Source organism: Eleginops maclovinus, chromosome 13 (genome assembly GCF_036324505.1).
Source record: "Eleginops maclovinus isolate JMC-PN-2008 ecotype Puerto Natales chromosome 13, JC_Emac_rtc_rv5, whole genome shotgun sequence".
NCBI classification, from domain to species: domain Eukaryota; kingdom Metazoa; phylum Chordata; class Actinopteri; order Perciformes; family Eleginopidae; genus Eleginops; species Eleginops maclovinus.
Window position 1 is genome coordinate 14,156,692 of NC_086361.1, and position 27,869 is coordinate 14,184,560.

Genomic DNA, 27,869 nt, shown 5'->3' on the forward strand with positions numbered 1-27,869 from the left:
ATAGAACCACAAATAATTGGTATCTGTCCTCGGAACCAACAAATGGAATCAAATGTTAGTTGCAGATCTAATATGTTGCAAAGGGGCAATGGGGAGGACCAAACTGTTTGTATTGTATTAGCAATATTTTAAGCATTATATATTAGAGCTATTTAAATGTAGTTTTATTTGGCCTATAGCTTTGACATCCTTCAAAGTATGATACATCCCACTGAGCATCCTTTCACATTTCTAGTTAGATTGACCTCCAATGAAATAGCCCTTTTCTGTTTTATAGTAGTAGAACAATAAAGCTGTCCGACAAATTGTGTCATTCAAACATGTCTACATTAAAATGCGACATAGGTTAACAGGCATTATTTTGAAATTCTCGACAGGAACTGCCAACAAATAATCTGATTGGCTTGACACTGGGTCAGTAATGAGCGTTTATGTGCCACCTAGAGCATATTAGCTACCATACTCCCTTGACGCGCCCCTCCTAGCCAAAGGCCTGACAAATCCAATGTCCCATTGAAATGGAGAGTGCAGGTCCTCAGCATTATGGGTGTTTCCCTCTTTGTTTCTGTGGTGACTGGCAGATCAGCTAAAAGCTCTGTCCATGGTGCTAAAAGATTAAGAAAAACGACTTTTCACATTAACATTTCATCAGACATTGTTTATTTTAAAACATGTTCATTTATATTTGATGTGAGGCTTTGCAAAGTGGTTTACATCAAGAGAATCAGGTTGGACAGAATAACGTTTTCCACATCTAATGACACCTACAGTGTCAATCTTTTATAATCCATGAAAACTGCAAAATCATACCAGTTTTTATCCAAATGCAGAAAACACTTGTTCAAATCCTAACCTACCAAAGAAGTGGGTGAAATCATTAAAACATGTCACTAGGTGGCAGCAAATCTCAGGTTATATGAGCCGGAGGAACGCATGGCTTTATGGAAAAAAAATATCTTACAAAGCATAGCTTCAATCATTCTATGTAGGCTATAACCTGCAGACAAAGCTCCATTCAAACCGACATTCAGCAAGCCAGACTTTAGTTCACATGTATTTTCGTGGTTTTCGCCATAGTGTGAAAGTTTTATTGAGAACTGAATCTATGCATCATTGACTGGGGAGAAAGTACAAAGCACCACCACAGTTAAATTCAACTCCAACGACATGTTCCTTAGCAAACGGTGTGTTTGCATAAATAACAAAGTAATTGGTATAGGCAACTGACTTAAAACGATATACTATAGCTAACACGATACCTAACCCCATGCAAAAAGTAATGTTGAAATTATAATTTCAACATGTCTTTTTGCATGGTCACTGATTAACCAGAAAATAGATTTAGCTGTGGATTTTAGCTTAATAATGCTATGGATATGGTATGGAAATGTAAAGAACATTCACCTGACATCAAGTTGAGGAACAAGAAAAAAACAAATTGCACAAGAGAACCAAGAACCAGATCAGGCTTTGAAACTATAGATAAAGAAGAATACAAATAGTGCAGGTTACCAAACGAAAAATAAAATAACAAATACAGTTAGAGCATAAAATAAAAAAGACTTAAGAAAATCCTATTTATTTTGGGGGAAATTCAAATATAGATCGACTGCCAATTCACAGTGGCATACCTGTGATCGCATCACATATCATGCACTGACCAGCTGCTATGCGTCTCTCATGGTCTCTCTGTAACCTGTAACACACGTCTCATTGGCAGTCAATGTTTAAAGTAGCCGATTCAATAAACATTCGCGTTTTCTACAGGTTGTTTGATTACATATCAGAGAGCTGGACAACCCTCAGTCTTTCATTGGGTGGTGCTTCCATCATTTGGCGGTTGAGGAGGAGCTAGCTGCAGATGTTGTGGTCTATCTAGCAGAAGTTGAAACACGGCACGAGTTGATGCTTGCTCCACTGAAGACACGGCTCAACATAGGTAACTAGTTCCTATTATCGTTGTTTTTTTGTGGTGTGTGTGGGGGGTTCATTTGTTTTCCTCCACTAAATACTGTCCGAAAATAATGTAGGTAAATGCCTTGAACTAAACGTTGCCACCGTCATATGTGAGCTGACATGATATCATACTAGCATGAATGTATTTCTGCATCGGTTGGGTATGTCAGTTAGCTCTGTCACACAGCGGATGGATACGGGTTGAAGGGATACCGGTGATAGCTAATGAACTGAACGTTACTGTGGTGAATGTCTGTTTAATTGTATCCTCAACATCCACTGCCTCAGGCCGGTGCTAACGCGGCTAATCATTAACAGAAAGGGTACATTTGTGAGTCTTGGAGCGGAATAATAGGAACATGTGTTTTGGTTACTGGAAACTAGAGACATATCTAGATTGATAAGTGTTGAGATAAAAAAAAAAAGTAAGTTACACACATGGAGTTAATGTTGAGACGACGTGACTACAAAGTAGTCCGTGGCCACGTTTTACATCCACATGCTGTCTGACAGGTTAGAATCTAGACCTGACCTGTGAAAAGAAGCTGTTTTCAATATGTGTTTTAGCTTTATCCGAGCGATAATGACTTAGTGATAGTTAAATGAACTCATCCATGTGTTTCTTTGTGGACAGGGGACAAGTAAATAGCAAATGTTGTCGTACATGTGGACAAAATAATCTCTTCCTCCACCGAGTTCTCTTTTTACTGTTTGTTTGTAACCACTGGGACTTAACTGCAGCAGCCATATTGCTTTAACCATGCTGACCAGATGCTAGCATAATTTCGTTTAGCAACTAATGGGACACATGGCGCTTTTCCATTACAGACCCATACTACCATGTGTTATCTAGTGTTAGTACATAAAACAGGTACAAGCAGAAATAGCAGTTTTGAAATATACACATTTGAATAAACACATTTTAGATGTTAAACCTCAGCTGCTTTTGAACAAAAACTTTGTGGCAAAAATGCAACGAAATTTAAGGAAAACTATTTCCGCTTTAATACCCAGTAAAATAAATCGCATTGCAATATTTTCTCTTTGGCACCAGATTTACACACGTTTTCCTTTTTTCACTGTAGCAAATACACACATTTGCAGGAATTAGTGTCTAAAAATATTAAAGTACTTAAATCTTAGTCTCGTTTTTTTCCTATTCATCAGGGGGCGTGTTGAGTTTAGTCAGTGTGATTGTTTGTCCTTTAAACATGGAAAGAGCATGTCTGGTGGGCTGGAAAAGAGGGTGTTGAGTGAGGTTGTTGCTGATTTAAGTATACATTCTGGCAAGCTCAGCAGAACAAATCTGTAGGTGGTTTTACTTGCATATGATTGGATCACAGCCAGGTGGAAACTGAAGTCTGTGCAGTTTTTTTTCTGTACATTCTTTAAAAGAAAAGTACATTAAAAAAGAAAGTACATAGACAGAATCACTGTCCTAGACCTGGGGTTTGCTGTGTGTTAAATACAAATGCCTATCAAATGTCATTAATCAAATGCAGATCACATGATTGAACCAGGTGTACATTATGTTGTGGAATTAAAAGACAAATACACGATTATGTGAAACCTCTTTTTAAAACCGCACTATCGATAATGCAATCTGGTAGAATCACTGGGTTACATATCGCACGGCACGGAAATATGTCTTGTCAAGCTTCATGTAATACGGTTGAATTTGGCCAGTCAGTGTGCACATCAATCAGCTTTCTGTGAGAAGCTACTGGCAGTGATGGCATGGATTAGATGTGTATGAGTCGACTGTTTTTACAAATCAATAATGCGGGCTCCTAAAGAGGTATTAGATGCAGTAACATTGGGTAACTGAGCGTTTGGCTTTTCATCAGATTAAAATAGCATCTATATTCCCCCCCTTACATCTAGCTTGTTCATAATAATAGCGTCAATATTTTTGGCATTGCATTGCTTATGACACTCAGTGGTTGTGAAACAGGGCTTCTATTAACGGCAGTTCAGTCAGGGGTGATTGTGGTTAATGTCTGCTTCATACATGCAACGCTAAAGTTTTGATAGGCGTCCATTTAATCAATTCACTCACTCATTCATTTACTCCTCTGCAGTTACCTCATTGGCCTCTAAGTGTCATTAGGAGTGATATACCAATGATGACACACTAAGTCACAATCATTTAATGTCTCCATCTCCTCTTGGCAAATTTTCCGAGATGAGTAAAGCACTTCTGTGACATTGCGTTTCCTTTTTTTCCTCGCAGATTATAGCAATGGAGAATTACTTTGTGGATTCAACGATGGCAGTTTGAAAAAGGCTTATCTTTCCCGTCACACTCCCACCTTCCTCTTTCTCTTGGTCTACACCCCTCTTTTCATTTTGACCTGTATTTTATTGTTCTGCCATTTCAACTGGTCTCAGTTTACGCTGCTGGTAGAACGTCTTTGTCATTCCCAGTCACGTCCCTGTTCCCTCCACTGAGTCGAGGCTGAAGGCTGTAAATCCTCCACAATGGTTGCTGAGGGGGACTCAGCGTCTCAGGGCAGCGGTGTGCGGCTGAAGCAGGAGATTTCCCTCCTCCATGGGGTCTGTCTTATAGTGGGAAATATGATAGGATCTGGTATCTTCGTCTCACCTAAGGTAAGAGTCTCTGCTTTGTTACTACAGATAGTCTGCATTGATTTAAAATAAACGAAATAGGAATGTTTTTCTAACTCTTTGTCTCTGAATCTGAAATGAGTTTAGTGTTTAACTAAGAAATGTGCAAATGCAGTGTGGTTATTTTGAAACAAGAAGTAAGACAAATCTGTTGTTTAATTCTTCATGTGATAGTTTCTGCTAATTTCTTCTTTCATTTCCCGTCCTGCAGGGGGTTCTTAAATACACAGGCTCATATGGCCTGTCCCTGGTGGTGTGGGCCATTGGAGGGATATTTTCTGTGTTTGGAGCGTTATGCTATGCTGAGCTAGGAACTACTATCCGTAAATCTGGAGCGTCCTACGCCTATATCCTGGAGGCTTTTGGAGGCTTATTGGCTTTTATTCGGTAAGTAGTTGTTTTACTCTCTCTGTTTGCCCACATTTGACGTGAATTGCTGTCCTGTTTCAATGCTTTTTGGGTTGACGAGACATGGCAGTTAGTCTCAAACAAAAATAAAGCACTGATCAATTGCAACAACTAATAAACTTAACCAAAGCCATGTTCGGAATATAAGCCTCTTTATGATAAAGATTTATCCATTCTGCTGTAGACTGTGGACGTCGTTGATGATAGTGGAGCCAGCCTGTCAGGCGGTGATTGCTCTGACCTTTTCCAACTACCTGGTCCAGCCCTTCTACCCCACCTGCCCCTCCCCCTATGTCGCCGTCCGACTCATCGCTGCTGCCATCATAGGTAAGGCTCTCCCTGTACTTCACACGTGTGCATGCTATATGTAACCTCTTGTATGTGTTTTACCATTAGTGGTAAAGGACACGGGTTGACGAGTCTGCTGTGTGTTTGACCCCTATGTCGTATATTGTTATTTACAGTATCCATAGTGAGAGGAGGGTCACTGGAGCTGTTTTTGCAGGAAGGGTCGACTACAATCAGGACAGCCTCTCTTGCTCTCTAGCATTAACAAAATGACCAACGGCATCACTTTAAACGGCTCAGTGCAGGTGCAACTATTTAAGTTGCACTTTTAGCCGTCTCAAGTCCAGTACAGTTGTTGCTTTAAGATTTCACAAAAACCACAAATTCAGGTTTTAGGAGTGCATTCAACCTGTATTCCGAAACTGCCTTTTCTTTTGCACCCTGTGCTTGAGCACTCTTTTGCATTGAAGGTTTCATTTTAATTTGCTTTTTCTCCTAGCTGTTGATAGTTTATTCAACCCTTTTTATGCAAGTCCTGTTAAGTCATTTTCAAACCGTTGAATGTGTAAAGGGAGGGTTTAGGAGAAGTTTTACCAATAGCTGCAAAGCAATTGGGTACATTTATTTTAAGTAAAACCCTCTTTTCTAAACACATCAGCTTAATCTAGTTTTTGTTTCTATAGCATTTATGGGGATATGTATGTAACTACATTTAATACCTGTAATTTCCCCTCTCACTCTGCCTTAAGTCTGCCGTGCTTAGTGAATGGCATCCCTTAAGCTTTGCTCAACCTTGAACCTGTTGGGTTTGTTTGGATAGGGTCTATAGTAACAGTAGGTGCCAAGTCTGTTGTACTGATTGATCCTTGAGGAAGAAACGTGTGACGGGCCTCAAACACCGCCAGGAAACCTGCCAGCTAGCATGAAGGAGGAAATCCTTAACGTAGTTCCTGAACGCCCAGATACAACACCTTGTATCAGTGCTCCTCCTTCAACAAATATAGACGGCAAAAGCACATTTTTAAGTTAATATTTGAATTTACTAAAACCCCCATCCAACATATTCACAAATATTCCGTTTATGTTTCTTTATCCAAGTCTTCTGTCCATTTTAATATGGAAATTCTATTTTGCAGAAAATAAATAAATCAAGAGGTATTCTTCCAGAGGTTCTTGGCTTATAATTTGAATTCCTGCTTACTTACTCCTCTCTGTTTGTGTCCACCATTCAGTATAAACCGTGTTGAGTTTATATTGGTTAAATGCTCATGTCTTCTTTTCTCTTTATCAGGTCTGCTGACTTTTGTGAACTGTATGAAAGTGAAATGGGGAGCTATTCTTCAGGTCGTCTCCACCGTAGCAAAGGTCCTAGCTCTAATCGTCATCATCATTACTGGCCTGGTTAAACTGGGACAAGGTAGGATGTCTCAAAAAAATCTGTTTAATTGAATCCAATTTTGATACGACTTGGACAAATTCTCTATTTTTACTGATTTTTTAAAAAGATTTGACTTCGGACTAGCTCACTCAAAACTCTTATCTATATTAAAATCTGTATTGATACATTTAATGTGTCTTGCATACAAATAACTGTCTTGAATTATCATTTAATTATTGTTTTTGGATGGTGTTTCCCTCTTGTTATTAATGTAGCATGAGATGGCATGTCTTTTTTTGGTTCTCTAATATTGCTAATTAGAGAACAAACTGCTACAGGCACATACATTTTAAAAGTACATTTAAAATGCAAAGCTTACAAGTTATATGCACATCACAATAAAAAAAGTAAAATAAGGTACGAGCTTTGATTAAATATCCATGAACTATTTAGTCGAAATAAAAGCAAATAATGTTAACACCTCTTTACATGTTGCTGTAGGTTTTGACCAGAACTTTGAGGACTCCTTCAAAGGCTCCAAACTGGACCCTGGTGACATGGCCTTGGCCCTCTACGCAGCACTTTACTCCTACTCAGGCTGGGACACACTCAACTTCATCACAGAGGAGATTAAAAACCCAGAGAGGTACGAGCTCTGGCATTTCAGATGTTCTTCTTTTTTTTTAACAAGCGTGATTTGATTTTCATTCCTGATGGAATTAATTTTGCTTAACATAACTTTAGCAACTGTAGAGCTAGTATTTTGTTAATCTGATTTAAAACCAAGCAAACTTACTAGGAAATTTCACAGGTCATCATGTGCTCATTTTACACCAGAGTAACAGTATGCATCACAGATACCAATATTTGTAAAATCTGGATTCTCTACCTGAAGCCTTCTGGTCTGTTTTGTGTTTAAGCAATTCCCCAGGAACATTTCAATAAACATAAGCATTGAGGTAATGATATCACTTGTCTCCTTTTTAGGAATCTGCCTTTGTCCATTGCTATTTCCATGCCCATTGTCACTGTGATCTACATCTTGACCAACATCGCTTACTACGTAGTCATGGATGCCGACCAAGTGCTCAGCAGTGAAGCTGTTGCTGTGGTGAGTAACGTTTCTTCTTGTGCACTAAAGAAGCCGCATATAAGGTTAACCAGATCTGACCATGTGCATGCTAATCTCTACCATTAAGCTTAAAGGACCAAAGTGATGGCATCTGCTCAGCCTCGTTTAGGCAGCAGGTTTTGATCTTTCCTTCCTGTCCTCTGCTGTCCTCTCTTTCAGTCTGGCTTGCAGCCACTGCTTCAGTTCTCTGTTTGGTTATCTGTGCCTGTAGGAGTCGTGATGATTGCAGAAACCTCATTTAGCTAAAGAGGTTAGCGCCCCACACAGGAACACTGGGAAGTTGCTGATGTGATTAGTGCGTCAGAGGAGGAAGAGTTGTACTGGTATTTGATCAACAAATCTGTTCCAACAAGCCATGGGCTGTTTGCGGTCTTGAGTCCAAGCTGTAAAGACAACACACATGTTTCTTATGCTTCCCAAAAATCTGAATTTAGAGAGGAGTGATTTAATTCACTCAACACTACACTGAAAGTATATAATAATTGAAATACTGTCTGGCGGATTTAAGTACATACTATAAAAGTGATTTTATTTTGATTTGTGAACACTCATCATGCATTGTAACGATGAAGGCACTGTTGGATGTCTCCTCAGACATTTGCTGATGAGGTGCTGGGCTGGGCTCGATGGATGATCCCGCTGTCTGTGGCCATTTCCTGCTACGGAGGGCTCAACTCCTCCATCATTGCTGCCTCCAGGTCGGTACAGAAAACTCCTAACTGCATGTGATGATTTGAATATTAAAATCTCAGCAAAGATTTGAGGAAACACATGTCCCATCTTTTTTGTTTCCCCTGCAGGTTGTTTTTTGTTGGTTCCAGAGAAGGCCAACTACCTAATGTGCTGTGCATGATCCACATCAAGCGATTCACACCAATCCCTGCGCTGCTTTTCAATGTTAGTATCATCACATGTTTTGTTGTTTATCATTTATTTTGGATGACCCTGATGCGTTCTTACCACACTGTGTGTTTTGATCTTCTGTTTTCAGGGTGGCATGTCTCTGTTATACCTCTCTGTGCCTGACGTTTTCCAGTTGATCAACTACTTCAGTTTCAACTACTGGTTGTTCATCGGCCTGTCGATAGCAAGCCAGATCTACCTCCGCATCAAATTTCCCGATATGCACAGACCTGTTAAGGTAAAGAATTTGTTTGACTCCCAGCCACACTTTAAACATGCAGAGACGAGAAAGTGAACATGTTATCATGTAACCTCAGTGACAGAGAAAAAAGTACAGAATCAGAAATCTAAGTGGCAGATCTGTGGCTGTTATGACAACATGTTTTGGTGTTGGCCTAAAATGTTTTTTTTTGTTGAAAGATATTTGGTTTATTTGATATAAGACAGAAAAACATCGTCTTGAAACAGCATTTGCTAGCTGAAAAGACTCTAGACACCTTGAGAAAATGTAACATAGTCTTTCCCCTTTGCCTTAATGCTGTTAAAAAGTTGCATGCTGGGTAAACAGAGCAACCCCTGGTCAAATGTATCATATAATCATCACTTAAAAATCTTCAGTCTCCTGGTAGTTTCTTCATCAAATCATTGACCGTCAGCATCCTTCAGTTGAACTGAACTGAAAACTTTAAACACGGCATAACATAAACAACATCAAAGTAAGAAGTCACAAAAGCTGCAATCTGTAGGTAGGTAGATAGGTACTATATTTACTTACTCAATCATTACACACCTTTGTTTACCCATCCACACTACCCTCAGACGTGGCTTTGAGTTATGACTATGCTAAAAGCCAATGATGTTTTGAATTCACTTACGGTAATTTGGTTATCTTAGTGAACATGAGAAATGACTGCTCTGCATACTGGCTGAGCAGTTAAGGTTGATGAAACTAATTATATTTGTCGATGTAATTGTTTTTAATCATTCTGTTTTCTCCACCCAACCTTTCTCTACCCCCATTCCTTTTTCCTACTCCCTCTTTCTTTCTTTGCCGTCGTCCTCCTCCTCTGCCCTGCCCTGCAGCTGTCTTTGTTCTTCCCCATCGTTTATTGCTTGTGCAGCGTTTTCCTGGTAGTCGTTCCCCTCTACAGCGACACCATCAACTCCCTGGTGGGAATTTCTGTGGCGTTGTCTGGTGCACCGGTGTACTACTTGTGCATCTACCTGCCATCCAGCTCCCGACCAGCCTTCCTTAGTAAAATACTTGGTAAGAAGCTTAGTGATTAATTAGGGTCCGAGTAACGACACAGTGGGGCCAAATGACCCTTTTTTGAAGTGTTGGAATTAGGTTTTTAATTATTATTTGTTTGAGCTTTTATAAATAAGGATCATGCAAAGAATACATTCGTCTCAATAAAATAATATAAGCATTATCTGCAGTCCCTGGGCAGGTACACAGAGCGCAATCAGATATTCATGCATATGCATTTTATCAAGACACATCAACATATAAATAACAGCACAATTATCCAGTAAAATCAATTTCAATGTGTAGAAAAAAACAATATTGTACTGAATTTGACATTTTAACATGTCTTATTCTTCTTCTTATTATTATTATTATTATTATAGGTCGATAGTCATTTATTTGACCCGTAATGTACACACTCAATCATGATTGGGTGGACTTTTTCAAGAGGATAACTCGATGCTCTCTGCTTGAAAAACTGAGTTAACGGTGTCTAAATCAGCTCAACCGTACTTTTATATTCTGTACTGCATTTTCTTAATTATTGACCAAATCAACACACTGGCACAGAGACATCTGCAGGAAGCCGGGCTGATTAATTGCATTGTAAGTCCTGGGATGCAAGTTGTAAAATGTCCCTGTGAATAAGTGTGGTTTTGTGATCTCATTTATGGATCACCTCTTTAAGTAGCTTACTTTGTCTGACTGTAGGTTGCATGTAGATCAGCTACTGCTGGCACATGAACAAATGTAACAACTCCCGGTCTTAGAGTTAATAACTGTGGAGTGATTGAGATTAGTGTTTCAAAGTTCAGTCTTATGTAGAGCCTACATTCTCTAAAAGGTTATCGAGTGCAAAAACCCCCAGCAGTTGAAGAACACCCCCTCCTAATGCTATTATTCTATGCCTACATATTTTAAAGCATTAAGAACTTCGGCTTTGTGTTCCTAAGCGCTGTATTACTATTGTCTTCTTCTGATGTATTTCTTAAGACCTTTTGAGTGAAACCCTTGATCTTTCTGTCCCTGCAGATAGGATCTCTCTGTACACTCAGAAACTGTGCATGTGCTGTGTGGCCTCGCCTGATATCGACCTGGATAATATAGACCCGGAGAAGATTGAATGATGGAGCAACAAAAGCCTTGTGTCAAATGGAATATCGAGAATGAACACAAAGGAAGCGTTGAGCTGTGGTCAATCAGGAAATAAAATGAGGATGACTTGATGAAATGAAGTAGAAACTGGAGAGGTGAGCTCTACACATCTCTACTCCTCCTCTTCTCTCACATATGAGCCATAAGGTGAAAGGACCAGGATATTACTCAGAATGAATAAGTACAACCCCCCCCCCCCCAAACAAAGAGCACTTACAGATTAACTCAGTGAAACTTGAGCACATTCACATGCTTTACGCAGTGCAGTGTTGGCTGTGAAATTCCCTCCACACGTGCCCATGAACTGCAACACACACACACAAGAGCTGACCAAAAGCCTCAGGGTGATGCTGCGACAAATGGAAATTAACAACCTGATCCAGAAGGAATTGACTCAGCAAACATGCCCGAGGTGATTTATTCACAAACAGGAAGCTGCTGTAGAGAAAACCCAGGTGGAAGTGAAGGACCATGCCTTGCATGCGCTTCATCACGTCTCACGTTAATGTAGTGACTTACTATAGCGCACGTGCAAACGATGGGCCTCTGGTTCAAACCGTGTTACCCTTTTAAAATAATGCCTCACCTCCAAAATGACCTTCTGTGTTTTGGATGAATCGCACTATTTTACCTTTGACTTTTGAAGGAAACTTTATAGTATTTCAATGTCTCCCAAAAAAAAATCCTAATATATTTCAATAAATTGGGGCTGCATTTATTTACCATTATAATAAAGTTGGGAAGTAGTAAGCAAACCACTAAAATAATATTGTCCATGTTCTATTGTTCTGCACGACTCTTGTGAGAGTTTGTAAACGGTTGGTTTTGATATAGTTGAGCTGTTTTTAAATGCAGACCCATTACTGAAATTCACCAAGAATTTCGGATTCTTTGTTAGACATGGAAATAAGCAAGAAGTTTCTGAAATAATTCAAAGTAACATTTGTGAGTTTTTAAATGATTTATTAAACATCACAGGAAAGTTAATTCAGAGTGTGATGTCCCCTTCATATTGAAATCATTGTAGTTGCTTTAATTTTATGAAATAAAGAATGATTAAGTTATTTAAAGGTAAAAAGCAATGATGATAAGAAGTCGAAAAATGATTACATGCAACCCCAATCTACTGTACCAATGAGGTGGCTCTAGTTTTTCATTGGTTTGCATCAACATCACACAGGTCATTTGTCAGTGTGTGGTACTGGTAAACATATTCCTGTTGGGAAAGCTTTTTTCTGTTTGTTTTTACAAACTGATGCATCAATTGTAACCGTGTCAGACAACGTCCAAACACTTCTTCTTTGTTGACAGACCTCTAAATACTGCAGTGAATTTGCACATCACATTTTATGTAGAACCTCTTTGATCATAGGAACACTTTACTTTGATCTATTACCACCCAGATGAAGATGCTTTGTAATCATTAGTTCAGATAAAGGAAATTATTTACAAAAGCGCTTTTATGTCTTGCAGTTCGAACGAGCTTGTTAAAATGTGTAATTTGACTATGATTATAAATCTGCATCCTGTATCTGTAATGTCAAATGTTTCCTTGCTCACCTTCATCCTTTGAATGCATCTTCAGGGCTATATTTGATTTCTGGTGCCTCCTAGTGGTAGCTAATATGAACTTCCAGGGACCAGCTATAAGGGTGTCATTCAAAAGTCCATCTTAATTTTTCATGTTTCTGTTATTGCTGTTACCATCATCTTTTCATACAAACACACCGTAGTGAGAGGAATGTAACCTTACCGTTACGGATAGAAAAAGAAATAAATATTTCACATTGTTTCTCGTTAGGCTAACGTGCCTGCGTTACTCCTCTGGGTTATGTCTCGGTAAACAAACCACGCTGCATAAGTTATGACCTTTCTCTTTTTTGCCCATTTCGGTTTTGTATCACAGATGGGATATTTTATTGTTATTATGCCTTGTGAATATATCACCAACTTGGACCATTTATTCACCGTGCATAGCCAAAGCTCTTAAACAGATTATGCTCACAGAGCCAGTAGCAAAATGTCACTGCTTTGAAAAATATATAGATGTAGGTGGTTGAATTATAGGTAGAAACCAGTGAAACTTTAGTGTTTGTACTGTAGTTCCTATAAACTCTCTGTGCCTTCTGTAAGTGTGGTCTGTAAATGACCCCGTCTATTTTTGATATTTTAATGTATCTCTTGCATCTTAAGCACAATCCTATTTATACATTTCTGTAGGGTTTGCCAAATGTTCTTCAGGTGGTAGAGCAGCTTCAAATGTTGTGAAGTTCTGTAAATTCTCAGCTGGAAATAATAATCAGTCTTTGGATTGAACAATGTATTGTGTCTACGCCACCAGCCAACAGAAGCACACACACATGTTAAATGTTGCTTTCTCTGGGGTCATCTTTTAAACCAAACGTTTATGTGTTAAGGAAACCATACATCTGCAGAAAATACAGAATATTTTCAATGTGATTCAATAAATAATATCATGTTGTGATCTTGTATACTCACGGTTCACAGGACTTGAATGTTGCAGTATTTTGGATATTTCATTTGGTACCAAAAACAGAATGTGTGTTTTCCAGTAGACGTTTGACACCGTTGTTTGTGATAAGGGTGTGTTTTAAGTGTGTGCTATATTGACTGTTTATTTATTATATTCTGAACACAGGGTTAACCAAATGGCATGAGATACTTTCCAGTTGAGGAAAGTCTTGTGAGATAGGAAGGCGCTGTGTTTTCTTTGAATAAAGGCAAGTACAGAATGTGTGTTTCAGTCTCTGTTTCTGTCCACTGAGCCCTACCTGAAGTAGAAACAAAGGACATCTTAAAGGTGGCGGCTCACAGCCACTAGAGGTCGTGGTCTCGTATCACTTCATGAAGTCTCGTTGAACTGCAGTTTAGCGACCTTCACTGGGTGATGTAGCTCTAGGTACTTTTCATGTTTTTGGTAATAGGTTTATTTCAACTGCATTGAAGTTATTAACCAAATTCATCTGTCAGTTCGCCAATTTCTTTCTACAGTATATTCAATTATTAATTATCTCATGTCAAAGCAAACTGCAAATCGTTAGGTGTTGTGAAAAAATAATTTAATATGTTACTTCATCCCTTCAGAATGATTATTAATTTGGACCTTTTTTCTGAAATTGTAGTAAAACATTTTTTAATGAATATCTTTAGAGAACTTTTAAAATGTAAGTTATAAACGGGCTTTGCAAAAACATAACAGGATAAGTAAAAGATACAAAAAAAAGGATTTGATACAGTGAGAAAAAGGAGCAAGGAGTAATTTTCTAGAATACAGTAAAAATAATGGAAAACATTTCTGAAAAGTCAGTTTTAAAGAAAGATTTTAAAGACAAAAAAAGCATAAAGACCTACATGGTGTAGCTGTATGACTGTTCAGTAGACTGCCAAAGTTAGACCGATCATCATGTGTGTTTTTGAATGTACATACACAAACTCTCCCAATGGTGTGTTTGACTGACCGTTTTCCCTCCAGCCTCCTCAGGTGGCTGGCCAAGCCCCACCTCCCATCCTCCATCCACCTCTCCTCCTCCCCGGGGGCACGCTGCAGAGGCATCACATTTCAGCAGGGTGTGCACTCTCCGCCTCAGAAGCTGCCCGTCGATAGGTGATCGTTCCTGGGGAGAGTCCTGCGTCCGTCCCTCCCCAACATTGAGGGGAGTTGGGTTCCACTGTGTCATGCATAAAAGATGAAGCAGTGCAGGGGAAATGCAGCCGAGCACCACAACAGCTACTGGAACAGCTCTCTCCCACAGAGTGCAGGACACAGTGAGTTATTGGCTTTAAAAGGTCCAGGCTGATTAGTTGGTACTTGGCTCCACTAATGCTCTGCAGGGACTCTCTGTCTTTGGGGTGGGCAGAAGCACCAGGGTGCTGCTCTCTGATGGGTGAGGGGACGGCACACTGTGGCACCAGCTTGGCATCATGGAGCTGCACCGACGCCTGAACTGGATACGGAACCGACCCTGGAGGCCTCATGTCTACCGCAGGGAGTTCAACCGTAAGTGTTTGAATGAGAGGATTGTGGTCTTCATTTGTACCGCTTGGCTTTTTTCTAACCTCATTTTTAATGTCTCTTTGAAATTGTCAGTCTTTCCTGGGTCTACTTTAATTTTGTAAGGGCTGCTGTGAAACTGAGAAGCTTCAAGGGAAGTTTCTAGTGACTCCTGCAGAGCGTGTGTTGCTGTTGCTGTGAAATCCTCATGTGATTCTTGGTTTGGATAATAGCTAATGTTTTGATAGGTACTTGATGCTTTATAACCATTTAAATAGACAGCAATATCCTCAGGATTTGCAATTTAAATGAGTAATGTGACTCAGTAATTAGTACTCTCTCTTTTTCCACCAATCAGGCGCCATTTACATCCCCCCACTGTGGACTGTGTGTCAGACAAGAAGGATGTTTAGTGTGGCATTGTGGGTATTTCTTAGTTTTGGAGTAGAATTTTAAACCAGGCTTAACAAACTCCTTTATAGCATTCATCAGAAAACGTAAAGCCATTACTAGACCAGCGTCTATTTTGCAAACCACGCATCACATCTGTTGGGTGCAAATGTATTCAGGCAGGGTCGAATAAGATGGTATTAAGTATTACCAAAGCACTTTTGTATCACTTATTGTTACATTTTTAGAATAAAATCCAATTAACAACTAGATGCAGCTTACAAAAACACACATAGGCATGGTCAGCTGACTGCAGTCTATCAGCCTTGATCAGTGAATGTTTAATTGAAATGGCATCTGTGTTGAATGTGTAGGATCAGATTGTAGGCAGAATGGATTACAGCCCTCATGCCTGCAGTGGGTCTACTGGAGTAATATGTGGATCTGGTGTTGCGTACAAACTAATTTCCTTGAACAAAAAATAAATAAATCTATGCATTTTTAAAGTTTTTCTGCTGACAAACATGAGTGGATGCATACGCACAGAAAGAGCATGTGTGCAGAGTTAAGTGCATACACTGTGGTACATTAGGAGCGAGGATCGACTGAAACTGAGTGCACTCTGGATGCTGTTATGAGAATGTTTTTGAAGCAGACGTGATCACGGTGAGAGAGAAAATAGTATTTCTCTGTTTACTACAGCATTTCATTTTATCTCTGGGAATCAACAACATGTTTGTCACAAAGCATTAACGCTCTGTGTTTGGTGTAGGAGTGAATGCATGATAGACTTGATAATTGTGTGCTGCGTGTTGGGTTGTTTCAGCCTGTTGGCAGGGGGCTGGAGGGGCAGTGTGGAGGAAGAATCCTAGACAAACACAGGGAGAGGAGCAGGTCTGGTGTTAAAACTCTGTTTTTCTGGATGTCATGCAAAGTAATTACCCTCTTAAAGATCGGTCAACAGCACACACAGGAAGGAGGAAAGCAATAGTTTATATGAGAAAATTATTGTCAATCAAATAGAAATGCCTTTATGTGTATCCATCTATATGTAAGTTATCAACGGGGATAATTCTATAGTGACATCAAGATAAAAGATTTTACCCTATTTACCTGAAGTGAAATCAAAAAACAAACACTGTTGATATTTGGCCTTGAGTCTTTCCCCCTCTGTTTCACATGTGGTAATAAACTACGGACATAGAAGACCAAAAGTTAAATCAGGATGTGTTCTGTAGTATCGGGTAACTTGAGCAAATGTCTTGCCGACGTTTTTTCTCTTATTTTATTTTTAATGATTGTTTTGGGGGCCACCAGGGCCATTATTTGAGTGACATTGTTGAGACGGGGAGATGGAGGGGATGGCGCGGCAGATGTCTGGGGCCGGATTCAAACCTGAGCCCTATCACATGGGCTGCCAGCTGTACTAACTCTGTTTAAGGCATCCCCTTTAATAATGATAAAAGATCACAATATGTGTAGCAGCATCTACAACTAAATATGCACTTTGACTTCTACCAAACTAATCATTAAACACTGGGCTACCTAAACCTGAAACATCACACAAGCTGCACTATTAAATATGAAAGAAATCGCAGAGATGCAGCATTTCTCTTTTTACTTAGCTAGACTTTTGTGTGCTAATCTTATTGATTATCTCATAGTTTGTCTGGTAGATTTGCCTCCTCCTGCCTTTTTAATTTGACTGTCAGCAGCAGCATTGCTTGGAAGCCAACGCTCAAAAGAGGAAGCACTGAGGTTGAAAGTTATTGATTATTTTCTCACTTTGAGTGGCTTTGTCCACTGCTGATTATCTCAGTATTTATTTATAAGAGAGTCCAGGTTGAAGGGTTATTTGAAGTGGCACGAACAGAGTGGAGGCCTTGAACGTATGATTGGATTGAATTTAATATTTGTATAGCACTTCAGCACAAAGGAACAAACACTTAATATTTTATAGGAAACACTTTGTCAAGCACAATAGATTTGATGACTTCATCAATTTGGTTTAAAGTCTAACGCACATGATTTTAGATATGTGTATTGTTTTAAAGGCAACAAACAAACAAACACTTCACTACTTTGGCCACACTGTTTTATTGCATGACTTACTATGACTTATACATGGAAACTGTTAAGTATTTCAGTTTTATTTTTATGTTTTAGTGCATATACGTGTAGTAAATATGGACTTACTGACAAATACAAACATATATTGATAGATCTAAACATTTGTAAGTTTCATTTACATTTTCCTCTTTCTTAAAATTAAGAAAACAAAACCACTGTTTTTGTCCAGAAAGCGGTGTGTTCCCAGTGGCCTCCAGTAGAGGGCCTCCACACTTAGATTATATAATGACTGATGCCGAATACTGCCTTCATCTCGCTCCACCGAACACAGTACTGTGGGTTCCTCCTCTTAGCTCAGAGGGAAGTGAAGCAACACAAAAGATTTCACTTGTTCTCCGCCCAACAATGCTATAGTGTGTGCAATGTGATGAAAACGGCCCTCTTCCTCCCCTGAAGATTGCACTTTATTCTTCCTGTTTCGGTATCAAGATCAGGGCAAAGTGCTCCTCAAAGGATCATCTCACTGATTTTATCAATAATGCAGAGGCTGGAACAGTCGCTCTGTTCTGGTGTGATGCACAGATCCACACGCTCGTTAATTACCTGTCAAGCCATTTTTTTTTGTACTTAAAGTAGAGCTGAGGCCATAATGGAGGTGGTTTAAGTGCAACACTTTACCAGATTGTTTTATTCTGTGCCTTTACCCTGCCTGCACATCCATCTTCTCCTTTATTTTGTTGTCGTCACCCCCTCTCTCCTCCCCACACCTCTCTCTCCCTCACCTCTGCCCTTGATGCATTTGCTTTATTGCTTTCTTTCTCATCTCTCCTTCAGCCTCTCTCCTCACTTAACGTCCTTGTGCCCTGCGACCTCCCTCTCTTCTCCTGATCTTCATTATCCCCCTGCCTCTCCTCTCAAACCAGATTTGTAATGGTGCTCACTCTGAAAATCTTCCCACTCCATAGCAACGCGCCTCCTCACTCACCACTGTAGCCTCCGCTGCCACCGATGCAGGAGGCGGCGTTGGGAGCTAAAACTACATCAGAGGAGATTACATATTGCCTCGGCTCATTTTCCAGTTGTCAGCTGTAGCTGCAAATTATTTTCCCTGTCTCTCTTGCTGCACACTAACACTTTCTTCCCCTGTTTTTTTGTATTGCCTTAATTTCTCTCACACACTTCTCTTTCTCTCTCTCTCTCTTTCTTAATATTGTCCTCATGTTTCACCATCCCTATATCTCCCTGAAATGAATTACATTTACAAGCTTTCAGGGCACATGTGAGAGTGGATCTGTGTTTGCCCTTTATCTGCCATTTCACACAATAAAGTCAACAAGCAGGGCTGCTGCGTGGGCTGCTTGTGAACACAGAGAACGACTAATGGCAAAAACAGAAAGACAAGGGGAGAGCGAGAGACAGAGAAGAGTAAAAAATAACATCCCTGAAGAAGGCCACGTGTTGTATGTATTTATATCTGCTTTAGCCACTATTTTCAACTTAATATCTGGCCCCTGAAGGCTGCTCTGTGTTTGCACGCTACATGCTAACTTAGGTTACATTTTTCAACCACATTTTTTTATGTGCAACTGTTAAATGAACATCAAAACAGGTTAGTTGCTGGCAGACTTTAGAAGCTGAAGCACTGAATAGCAGCAAGCCTTGGACTGCACAGTGGCCAAGCCTGACCTCTGACCTGTCTGAATAATGGAAAGAGCAAATACAATCAACCAAATATCTTGTTGCTGATGTTGTTCCAAAGCAGGGAAATGTACATTATTACAGCAAAAGTTGAATCGCAGGTAATAAAAAAAGGGACGTGACATAATAACAGTGTAAAGCTTACATATATTATAAAATAAATATAAAAACAAATAAGTACACGACTATGGCTACACAAATTGCAGCAGTCATTCCAGTAAACTGTGGCATCCAAGTATTGTGACCTTTAACGAATATAAGTTGGGACATTTATAAAAATGAATATTTTTCTACATTAAAGCGATTATAGCGCCGTACAAATTGCAGATAATGTTTATGTCACACATTGCAGGTGTATTGCACAGGATCGCAACAAAAGTCCAGGGGTTGTTTACGAACTTCAGGCTGTTTCATAAGCCTTATTCATGATGACTCACAGGATGCAAGGTTTGAAAGACAACAATTTCAAAGTGCTTCATAATGGAAGAAGCGCAGCACTGTCAATCGCAGGAAGATGCTAAAAGATTCTTCATGATGATGAATACAGATGAGGCTGTTTCTTCATTTTTTATGGACGAGTTTCTTTTATATCCCAATGCAGCAGGACAACATATTTGGGCCGCTGCTAGAACAAAACATAATGTTGATTTGAAGCGTAGCAGGATAACATAGTTCCCACAACATTTTCAACACATAAAAGAACTTGATCCAGTGTCGTCTTTCTTTTCTCTATCTGTTGGATCTGTCTTCTTTTCAATGTGTGTCCACATACTTGTCCTTGGAGTTATTGTGCACTTGCCAGACCATCACATGTTGCTTTATCAGACACCAAAACAAACCAACCAAATCGCTTCTCATCGTTTCACTCAAAGGACACAATTGAGAAAGTCTTGCTGAATGGCATCATACGGACTGATCAAAAGGGTCAGAGTCTCAAGGCTGCAGATTTGGCTTCCTCTGAGTATATGGCAACACTCGCTCATGAGCTCATGGTTCTCATGTCAGTGGGTTTGGACCGGGCTGCCAGTTTACTTCTTTGTGCTTCTCAGTAGAACTCCTTGGTTTTCATGGTGGTCAGGATGTGGCTTTATTGAGTGTCCAGTCCCTTCAGAAGGATGCCAGACTAACGTACGTGTGTGTGTGTGTGTGTGTGTGTGTGTGTGTGTGTGTGTGTGTGTGTGTGTGTGTGTGTGTGTGTGTGTGTGTGTGTGTGTGTGTGTGTGTGTGTGTGTGTGTGTGTGTGTGTGTGTGTGTGTGTGTGTGTGTGTGTGTGTGTGTGTGTGTGTGTGTGTGTGTGTGTGTGTGTGTGTGTGTGTGTGTGTGTGTGTGTGTGTGTGTGTGTGTGTGTGTGTGTGTGTGTATAAAAGTTGCTGGCCTTTGTTGAACCCATGCTGGCTTCACCATTGAGAAGAAACATTCAAATGCTGATGAACCGGAAAGACGGACTTGATTCGACTCTCCAATGATGTGGAATGGTGTCAAACCGTAGGACTTTTCCAGTATGAACAAACTGTCATTAGCATCATGTCTCACTGTTAGATACCGGCATTGTATGCTTAGGCAGAGTAGTCTTGTTTGTATTAAAACATATATGAATTTAAATCCTTTTCATATTCTCTCAAAACAGTATTTTATCAAAATAGGGATATTTGGTAAATGCTTTGTATATGCATTTGAGCAGTTTAAAAGAAAGCCTGCATTATAAACAAACGCCATTGAGTTTGAAAGACTTTTCATTTATCAGAGAGGGACGGTTGAACAAAAATAAGCCATTGCATTATGGGAAATGTAGGATCCAGAGCTTTCCCCAGAGTTTATCTAGAGCTTGACCCATACTTTGGGCTGATTGGTTAAGGTCTGCTACTTTGAGCATATGTATTTTTTTTCTATTTATTTTCTTGCAACATCCCAAACTCATTGCACATGTCAAACTACATGTTGAAGTTCCTCTTTTCGATAGCTTTTGTAGTAAAAAAAAACATGCTTATATTCATCGAGAAAAACGTGTTACTTTCTCACATTGATGGATATAAGCATTTTTTATCCCTAGTTGAAAATAAATGTTAAAATATACCAAGCCTTATCTACAAACCAATGCATCTTTAAAATAAAACATATATTTCTTACTTGTTCTGTGAGTGTGATGGTGTTTAACGCAAAAAAAAATCCTGTCTCAGGAACACATTGCTATTTGATCAAATGCAGATGTATGTAGGTCACGTAAGATTGGTGTAACTGGTACATTCTCATACTGCAGGGAGAGGACAGATGTGTAGTCATGGCAGATGTCATTATTCTGAAATGACTTGATGCAAAGCCAGACACTGGCGAAACCCTCACATACACACATACAGATGTCTTCAGTGAGTTTTTTTTATTTTGGATGCCCTCATGCAGGATGATGAGCTGTCACCAGAGTTTCCAGCCCAACTCCCAATAATCCCTGTTCCTCTGACCATCGGGGCAGACGGTCTTCTGTACATGTGTTACACTCAGTTTCAGTGACCAGTTCTGTCTTCCTCCCTGTCTGAAAAACTCCTCAACCCACTTCCTTACTGTGACACGCTTAATGGCCACTGTGTGCACTCTATGAGAAATACAGCTGCAAGAGCTTCTTGTCAGGGTTTGGGGAAATAGGACCCAAGTGCAGCAACAAAGGGAGGCAGGTATGGGTACAAACAAAAGGCGAGCTTTATTCCAAAGCTGTCTTACAAAAATACAAAGTTAGGAAAAATCCAGGACATGAAAAACACTGGACTTGATACATGAAAAACGACAACGAACTGACAGAGAACACAAGGGAAAGCAGGACTAAATACAAAGACACTAATCACGACACAAGCCACAGCTGGGGAGGGGAGGCAGAAACACGAGGGCAACAAGGTGACAACAATCAGGGGCGGGGCAGATGCTGACAATGGCGGGAAAACACACAAAGACAGAAAGTAACAGGGCCTGCAATGAGAAACAAGGTAAGTACAAAATAAAACAGGAAATGGAAAACGAGACACAACATGAAACACAGGGGCTTGACTAGACATTACATGACGTGAATACACCTCACTTGGTATGACATAAATAGTAGATTAAACATTAAATGTCCATCATGGACTTCAAGGTCTGCCTTGATGGAAGGACATACGTAGGGTCCAAAAGGGAAACCAAGGCTCTGAAACCTTGATCATCCACAACCTAAACAGTAGAAGATATTTAATATGTGTTTTACAGAAAAAAATATCTCTATGTATGTGGAAAATACATATCCTTATACCTTGAAAGGCTGGGAATCCTGGACAATCATGTTCACCAGTGCCTCATCAATCTTGGCCTTTCTATCGCCTGCAACACAACAAAAGGTCATGGCTACATAACATAATACCACTGCGAGTACTTTTAATGAATAAATGCTGCCATGAAATAAATGCATAAACATATATTAACATGACGATTACATGTAGGAGGGAACTACTGAATTAGAGCAATGGTACTCACCCCGGATGCTCGCTGCAGCTTGGCCAGCCTCATGCTTAGCACGGAAATGCCTCAGCATGGATGAGGTGTTATTATTATAGGCCAGCTGTTGATGGCAAACCAAACATTGGACCTGAAAACAGAATTAAAAAAACATATATATACTTATACGCATGTGTAACAACTTCACTAACCATTGCCAATAGGCTATGATACAAGCCAAATCGCCATTATGACCTATCCAATGCACACATTCACTACAATTACACATGGCACACAGGATAATTTTGATGACACAAGTTTATTCTATAGTAGAATAAAGTGAACCATACACCTGGGACAACATTTCATTATTAGATATATGCAAAGAATGCTAGATTTCGTGGGTGGTTAGCCAGTAAGTTCATCCATGACATGACATGACACGGGCAGATGTGTTGCATGATCAGTTAACCATAACACAATTAAAACATTGTGGGGAGCTGCTTTGCCAAAGCTTAGCCTACTTCCAAAAACATCCATAATTACGCTATAAAATGATATAGGTTTTGCCTGCCCTATTGCCAACCTTGTTAGGAGAAATCAAATTAAAGTGCTCCCACATCTCGGAGCGGCCTCTCTTTGCAACAGGTTCCATTGCAATTAACTATTTTCTCTTTGCTACTATACTCGCTATACTTACTGTTCTGACTCGCAACACTGCTCTCGACTACTTTGCTACTACTACTACTAGTTATACTGACTGTTCTGACTCGCAACACTGCTCTCGACTACTTTGCTACTACTACTACTACTCGCAACTCGCTGTACTACTACTGACTGTCTGATTCTCGACTACTTCAAACCCCACAACTCGCGCGCCGTTTCGCGCACCTTTGAATCGAATTGAAGCAGTCACGTGAGTGTGCGTTGAAACGAAGCTTCGGACGTCATTGCTCACGTGATCAGCAGCAAACGAATCAAGCACCGATACATTGCTTTGCCTTGCGCTGGTTCATTTTTTGATACAAGCTTCGAAGCAGGAGAGTCGGAGGTAACAACACTATTAAATGACAGACATAATAAATAAACATAACTAACAGGACATAACACTTCTAATGGTTTTTTTTACACAATATTACCCAACCCTTTTTTCCACGTCCCCGCCTTGCTTCTTAGAAACAGTGTTGTGATATTCTTCCTTCCGGGTTCATATAGAAGAATTTCTTTAAATGTATAAATGCACTCAGCCTCTGTCTGCTCATTGTATCGCTTGAATCCATATGTTTTATTCTAAATGTTACACATACATACATATCTGACCATATACATGCCGACTACCACAAGTTTAGCAGCTCACACAATATAAGTGAAGTTAATAGTGTGAGGGAAAACTGCCCCTGCAGAGGAAATTGCATCAGGTGCACATGTTTTGAAAGCTCACTTCCCCTTGTAGCTGGTTGCAGGTGTTGGCTGTAATTTTTGTTGGAGGGCACAGTGATGATCTGGGAGGCGTGAGAGCGGAAACTGTGGTTTTCAGAGTTATTGCCCCACCCTGCTGCACCCCTCCTCATCCGGTTTCTGGATCTCCTAAACAGGAAAACTGTTATCTGGTCGAAATGATGCAATATCATATGAAGTACTCGGGGCGGTGGAGAGATATTAACTGACAGAAAAACTTTGCGCAGTCATTAAAAGATGATTTGAGTGATCTTTCAAAAATATCTGAGTTGTTGTTACTGCAGCTAAATTCTCATGTTTGGTTTGAAATCACTTTGTGTGGCTGACCTCTTAACATCAGCTTTCTTCTTTGAGCCGATAATAGTATAAAAGGGGTGGTTATACGAACTTGAAGGCTAAATACTGAGCCTGCTAAAAAAACAAAAAGAAAACTCATTAAGGACGATGAGTTTACTAACCCCAGGTAGTTTACTTTGGTTTCTAGAGTGTAAAATGACCCAAATCTATTAAAAAGAGTAACTAACATTAGGCTAAAGTCTAAAATCATCAATCCTTTAAGTTAATAATATGCTCCCCGGTGCTGAGATGTTAAGCTAGTTAGCACGCCATATACACATAAAGCACATTTCTGTGAAGAGTACGAGAAATCAAACCCAATCATTTAATTCCAACTGTCACATGTACTGCATATACAGTCTATGGAACTGTTGCACAGGTCCATTGCATAGCTTTAGGGTTGGTGTTTGGTGGATATCCCTTCCTGTATCAACTAATCCATCCCCTCAACGCCGGATCTAAAATTGAAATGCGCTCTGCAGCAGTCGTTTCTAGAGATCATCTTTAGGATTGTCTTGTGTAAATCCATTTTTATTTGATACTGAGGGTCAGAGACATTAACAGATACCATGCTGTGGCGTGCTGGTGCATGTGGTCGGGTGCTTCAGCTCTCCGTTATCTCTTCCCTCCAGGTGTAGCCTGCAGGCCACAACATGGGCACGGCCATCTCTGTGGTGCCAGTCCGCACTGCTGGCTGCAGCAGCTGTATTGCTGCCATTGTCTGATGCCCTCTGTGCACTCTGGGGATGGAGACAGAAAGGCAAATGAATGAGCGCGAGGGAAAAGGATCCAATTGTGGAACAGAGAAAGTACAATAGCGACAGGGAGAGAAGGCACAGAAATAGAAAGTGGTGACAGCTCAAAAGGAGTTGTAGGATTCACATTGACAAGAAGGCGTCTGCTGGGAATACTCTTTATCATAATGTACCGCAGAGTCCGGACATACAACCATATAAAGATGAAACGATATCAGTATGCTTACAGTAGGTATAACCACCAGTTACTCCTGATTTAATTAACATAACCCTGGCTGTTTTCCTTTCATCTCACCGTGCTTCTCACTGCACACTAACAGTGTATTCAAACAATTACAGGCTGTTTGTGCAGGTGGTGTTTGTCTGAATAACATCAGAGTGGATGCTGCTAAGAAACTTTGAGGCTTAAATTAAAACAGTTTTTAATTCAGGACTCATTTGCAAGTTCATACCTTCTGATGCTCTCTTGTTGGCACTGACTTCAGCAGTTTACACTGATTACAATTTGTGTTTTAAAGAGTAGCTTTCAATTTTATTAAGTATACCCTTTCTCCGGTTTAAGACTTGTTTGTCTTTGGTGTGATGATTGCAATGCACTTTGACTTCTTGTAAAAAAAACAAGTAGCATCTAAATCCATTCTGTAATCTCCAGTTGTTATGTCTGTTTGTGTGTGTGTGTGTGTGTGTGTGTGTGTGTGTGTGTGTGTGTGTGTGTGTGTGTGTGCCGTGGTGTGGTGTGCCGTGTGCGTGTGCGTGTGCATGCAAGATTATGTCTGAGATGGTCAACAGTATGGTTCATTATGATCATCGTCCACCAGATACATGGAGCCCCAGGTTGTCGCAAGCAAACGCTAACTCTTACCTCAAATGAGTGCCATGGCAAATTGGATTTACCACACCATGCCCTCATTATTGTAACCAGGGAAACCAGGCGCCCTTTCACAATCATCCCTTTTTGTCATCCTTCTTAGAGGGTGAGCAAAAGAGGCAGAGGCCGTGGTGAAATGAACGAAAGAGATGAGACAAGAGGTTTCTCTTTTTTAACAAGTCTGATTTTTTGCATCTTTCATCTCCTCTGACTCTTAATCACATTTGTCTGTATGAAGGTGAGGATTTACAGTATCCTCTGAAAAGGACGTTAAGTTTCTGTCCTTTTTTAACCTTAGTCTCATATGAATCTGTCTGTAATGGTTTGGCAGATGAAGTCGCGCTGTTTTCAGTTTTTCCATCTTCTTAAACTTCCCCGCTTCCTCCCCTCTCTTGATATTTCTGAGTTGTCTGGCCATAAAGTGACATGCGGTTACAACACGCTTTTACTGAAGTTCCATGTACTTAGAAATCCAGTTTCTACAGGATTTGTGAATTGGCCTTTGTGTTGCAACAATATCCTGTTGCACGATGGCTGTATTTTCCATTCTTCATTCACACTTCTGATTTTTGTAGTTTCATTGTTTCTTGTTAAGGCCGACGCCTCAAACCAAGTCCTTAAATTCTACAGGGAAGGCATTTGCTATTTTTAGTTATCTTATATTTAACTTAAGTTGTGTTGAAATGCTTTTCAGGGTGGTTTTCGTTTGGTTTTGAATGTTAAATGCTGTGAATGATTGTGTGTTCTTTGTCTGGGGGCCATGTTGAGAATAAGTGTTTTCCCTTTAACTTTACATTTGTAGTTTCTATGTCTGATAATCCATAGATAAAAGCAACCGATTAATCAATATTAATATTCTGTAGCTCTGTATAGACAGGCGTGCTTTACACAGTTTAGTTGTTGTTATTGTATCTGCAAGTATTTTCTTGAAATGACACTTTGAAAATATGAACTGCTGTGCGCTTGGGGCTGTGAGCACATGATACAAATAAAGACTGCAATAAAAAACATACAATTTACTTCACTTCTCAATGATATTGTCAGAGGTTAACAAGTATAGTTTAATATTCAACCCCCACGTTGTTAAAAACCCAACATTCAGAGAAAAATACAGCACATGAACCCAGTGACCTCAATGGCTGCATCCCTGGAGTGCAACAGATAGCATTTACCTGCTGTGTGTTTTTTGTTGATGCGACAGACTCCATAATATCTTTAGATGTTGAATCAGGATTATTTAAAAAGCATTTGATTTGTTGAACTGTGCTTTTTGAAATGTATCTTTTTCTACATACTTCTGTAAAAAGTTGTTCCTTGTACTTGTTGCTATGCTTTTTGTGGTTTTCACAAGTCCTCCACCCACTTCACAGGAGTTGACAGTAGAGATTGTTAGCACCGCTTTGTTTTCCTTTGCTTAGTAAATTGCTTCCATTTTTTTATGGTCATCGTAGCATCTCAGGATGCATACTTGCAAATTAGCCAGCACCATAGAATTAGCCTGGATGCTAATGAGTTGCTGCTTCCATGCTTGTAACGTATATTTTAGTACACAGTAACAGGCGGCGCACTGATGCATATTATCAGGGCTAGAGGACAGAGTGTGTAGGAGGCTGAAGCCGCCTATTCAGCCTGCTGGGATACTCATCATCTGCTCGATTCAAATGCCAAAGAGCTCCATTGTTTGACCCCATTCAAACAACACCCATTGTACGGAGCGGGTCTGATTGTGCTT

At 39.9% G+C, this 27,869-nt stretch overlaps 1 protein-coding gene across 1 annotated transcript; it reads left to right on the plus strand.

Annotated features, from left to right (window-relative positions):
- The first annotated feature begins 1,806 nt into the window (after positions 1 to 1,806).
- si:dkeyp-120h9.1 (Y+L amino acid transporter 2-like) lies at positions 1,807 to 13,850 on the plus strand. Its single transcript, XM_063899301.1, has 12 exons — positions 1,807 to 1,939; positions 4,190 to 4,566; positions 4,796 to 4,971; positions 5,177 to 5,319; positions 6,572 to 6,697; positions 7,160 to 7,304; positions 7,646 to 7,769; positions 8,385 to 8,488; positions 8,591 to 8,687; positions 8,782 to 8,931; positions 9,777 to 9,960; positions 10,975 to 13,850. Exons 2-12 carry the CDS (start codon positions 4,438 to 4,440, stop codon positions 11,067 to 11,069), a joined length of 1,473 nt encoding a protein of 490 aa, XP_063755371.1. The 5' UTR covers positions 1,807 to 1,939; positions 4,190 to 4,437; the 3' UTR covers positions 11,070 to 13,850.
- The last annotated feature ends 14,019 nt before the right edge of the window (positions 13,851 to 27,869 follow it).

Bases quoted from the DNA above. Each gene is read 5' to 3' on its own strand.
- si:dkeyp-120h9.1 (XM_063899301.1), top strand. From the start codon at position 4,438: ATGGTTGCTGAGGGGGACTCAGCGTCTCAGGGCAGCGGTGTGCGGCTG. The intron at 4,567-4,795 runs GTAAGAGTCTCT...CCCGTCCTGCAG, and splicing joins GTATCTTCGTCTCACCTAAG to GGGGTTCTTAAATACACAGG. The intron at 7,770-8,384 runs GTGAGTAACGTT...ATGTCTCCTCAG, and splicing joins GCAGTGAAGCTGTTGCTGTG to ACATTTGCTGATGAGGTGCT.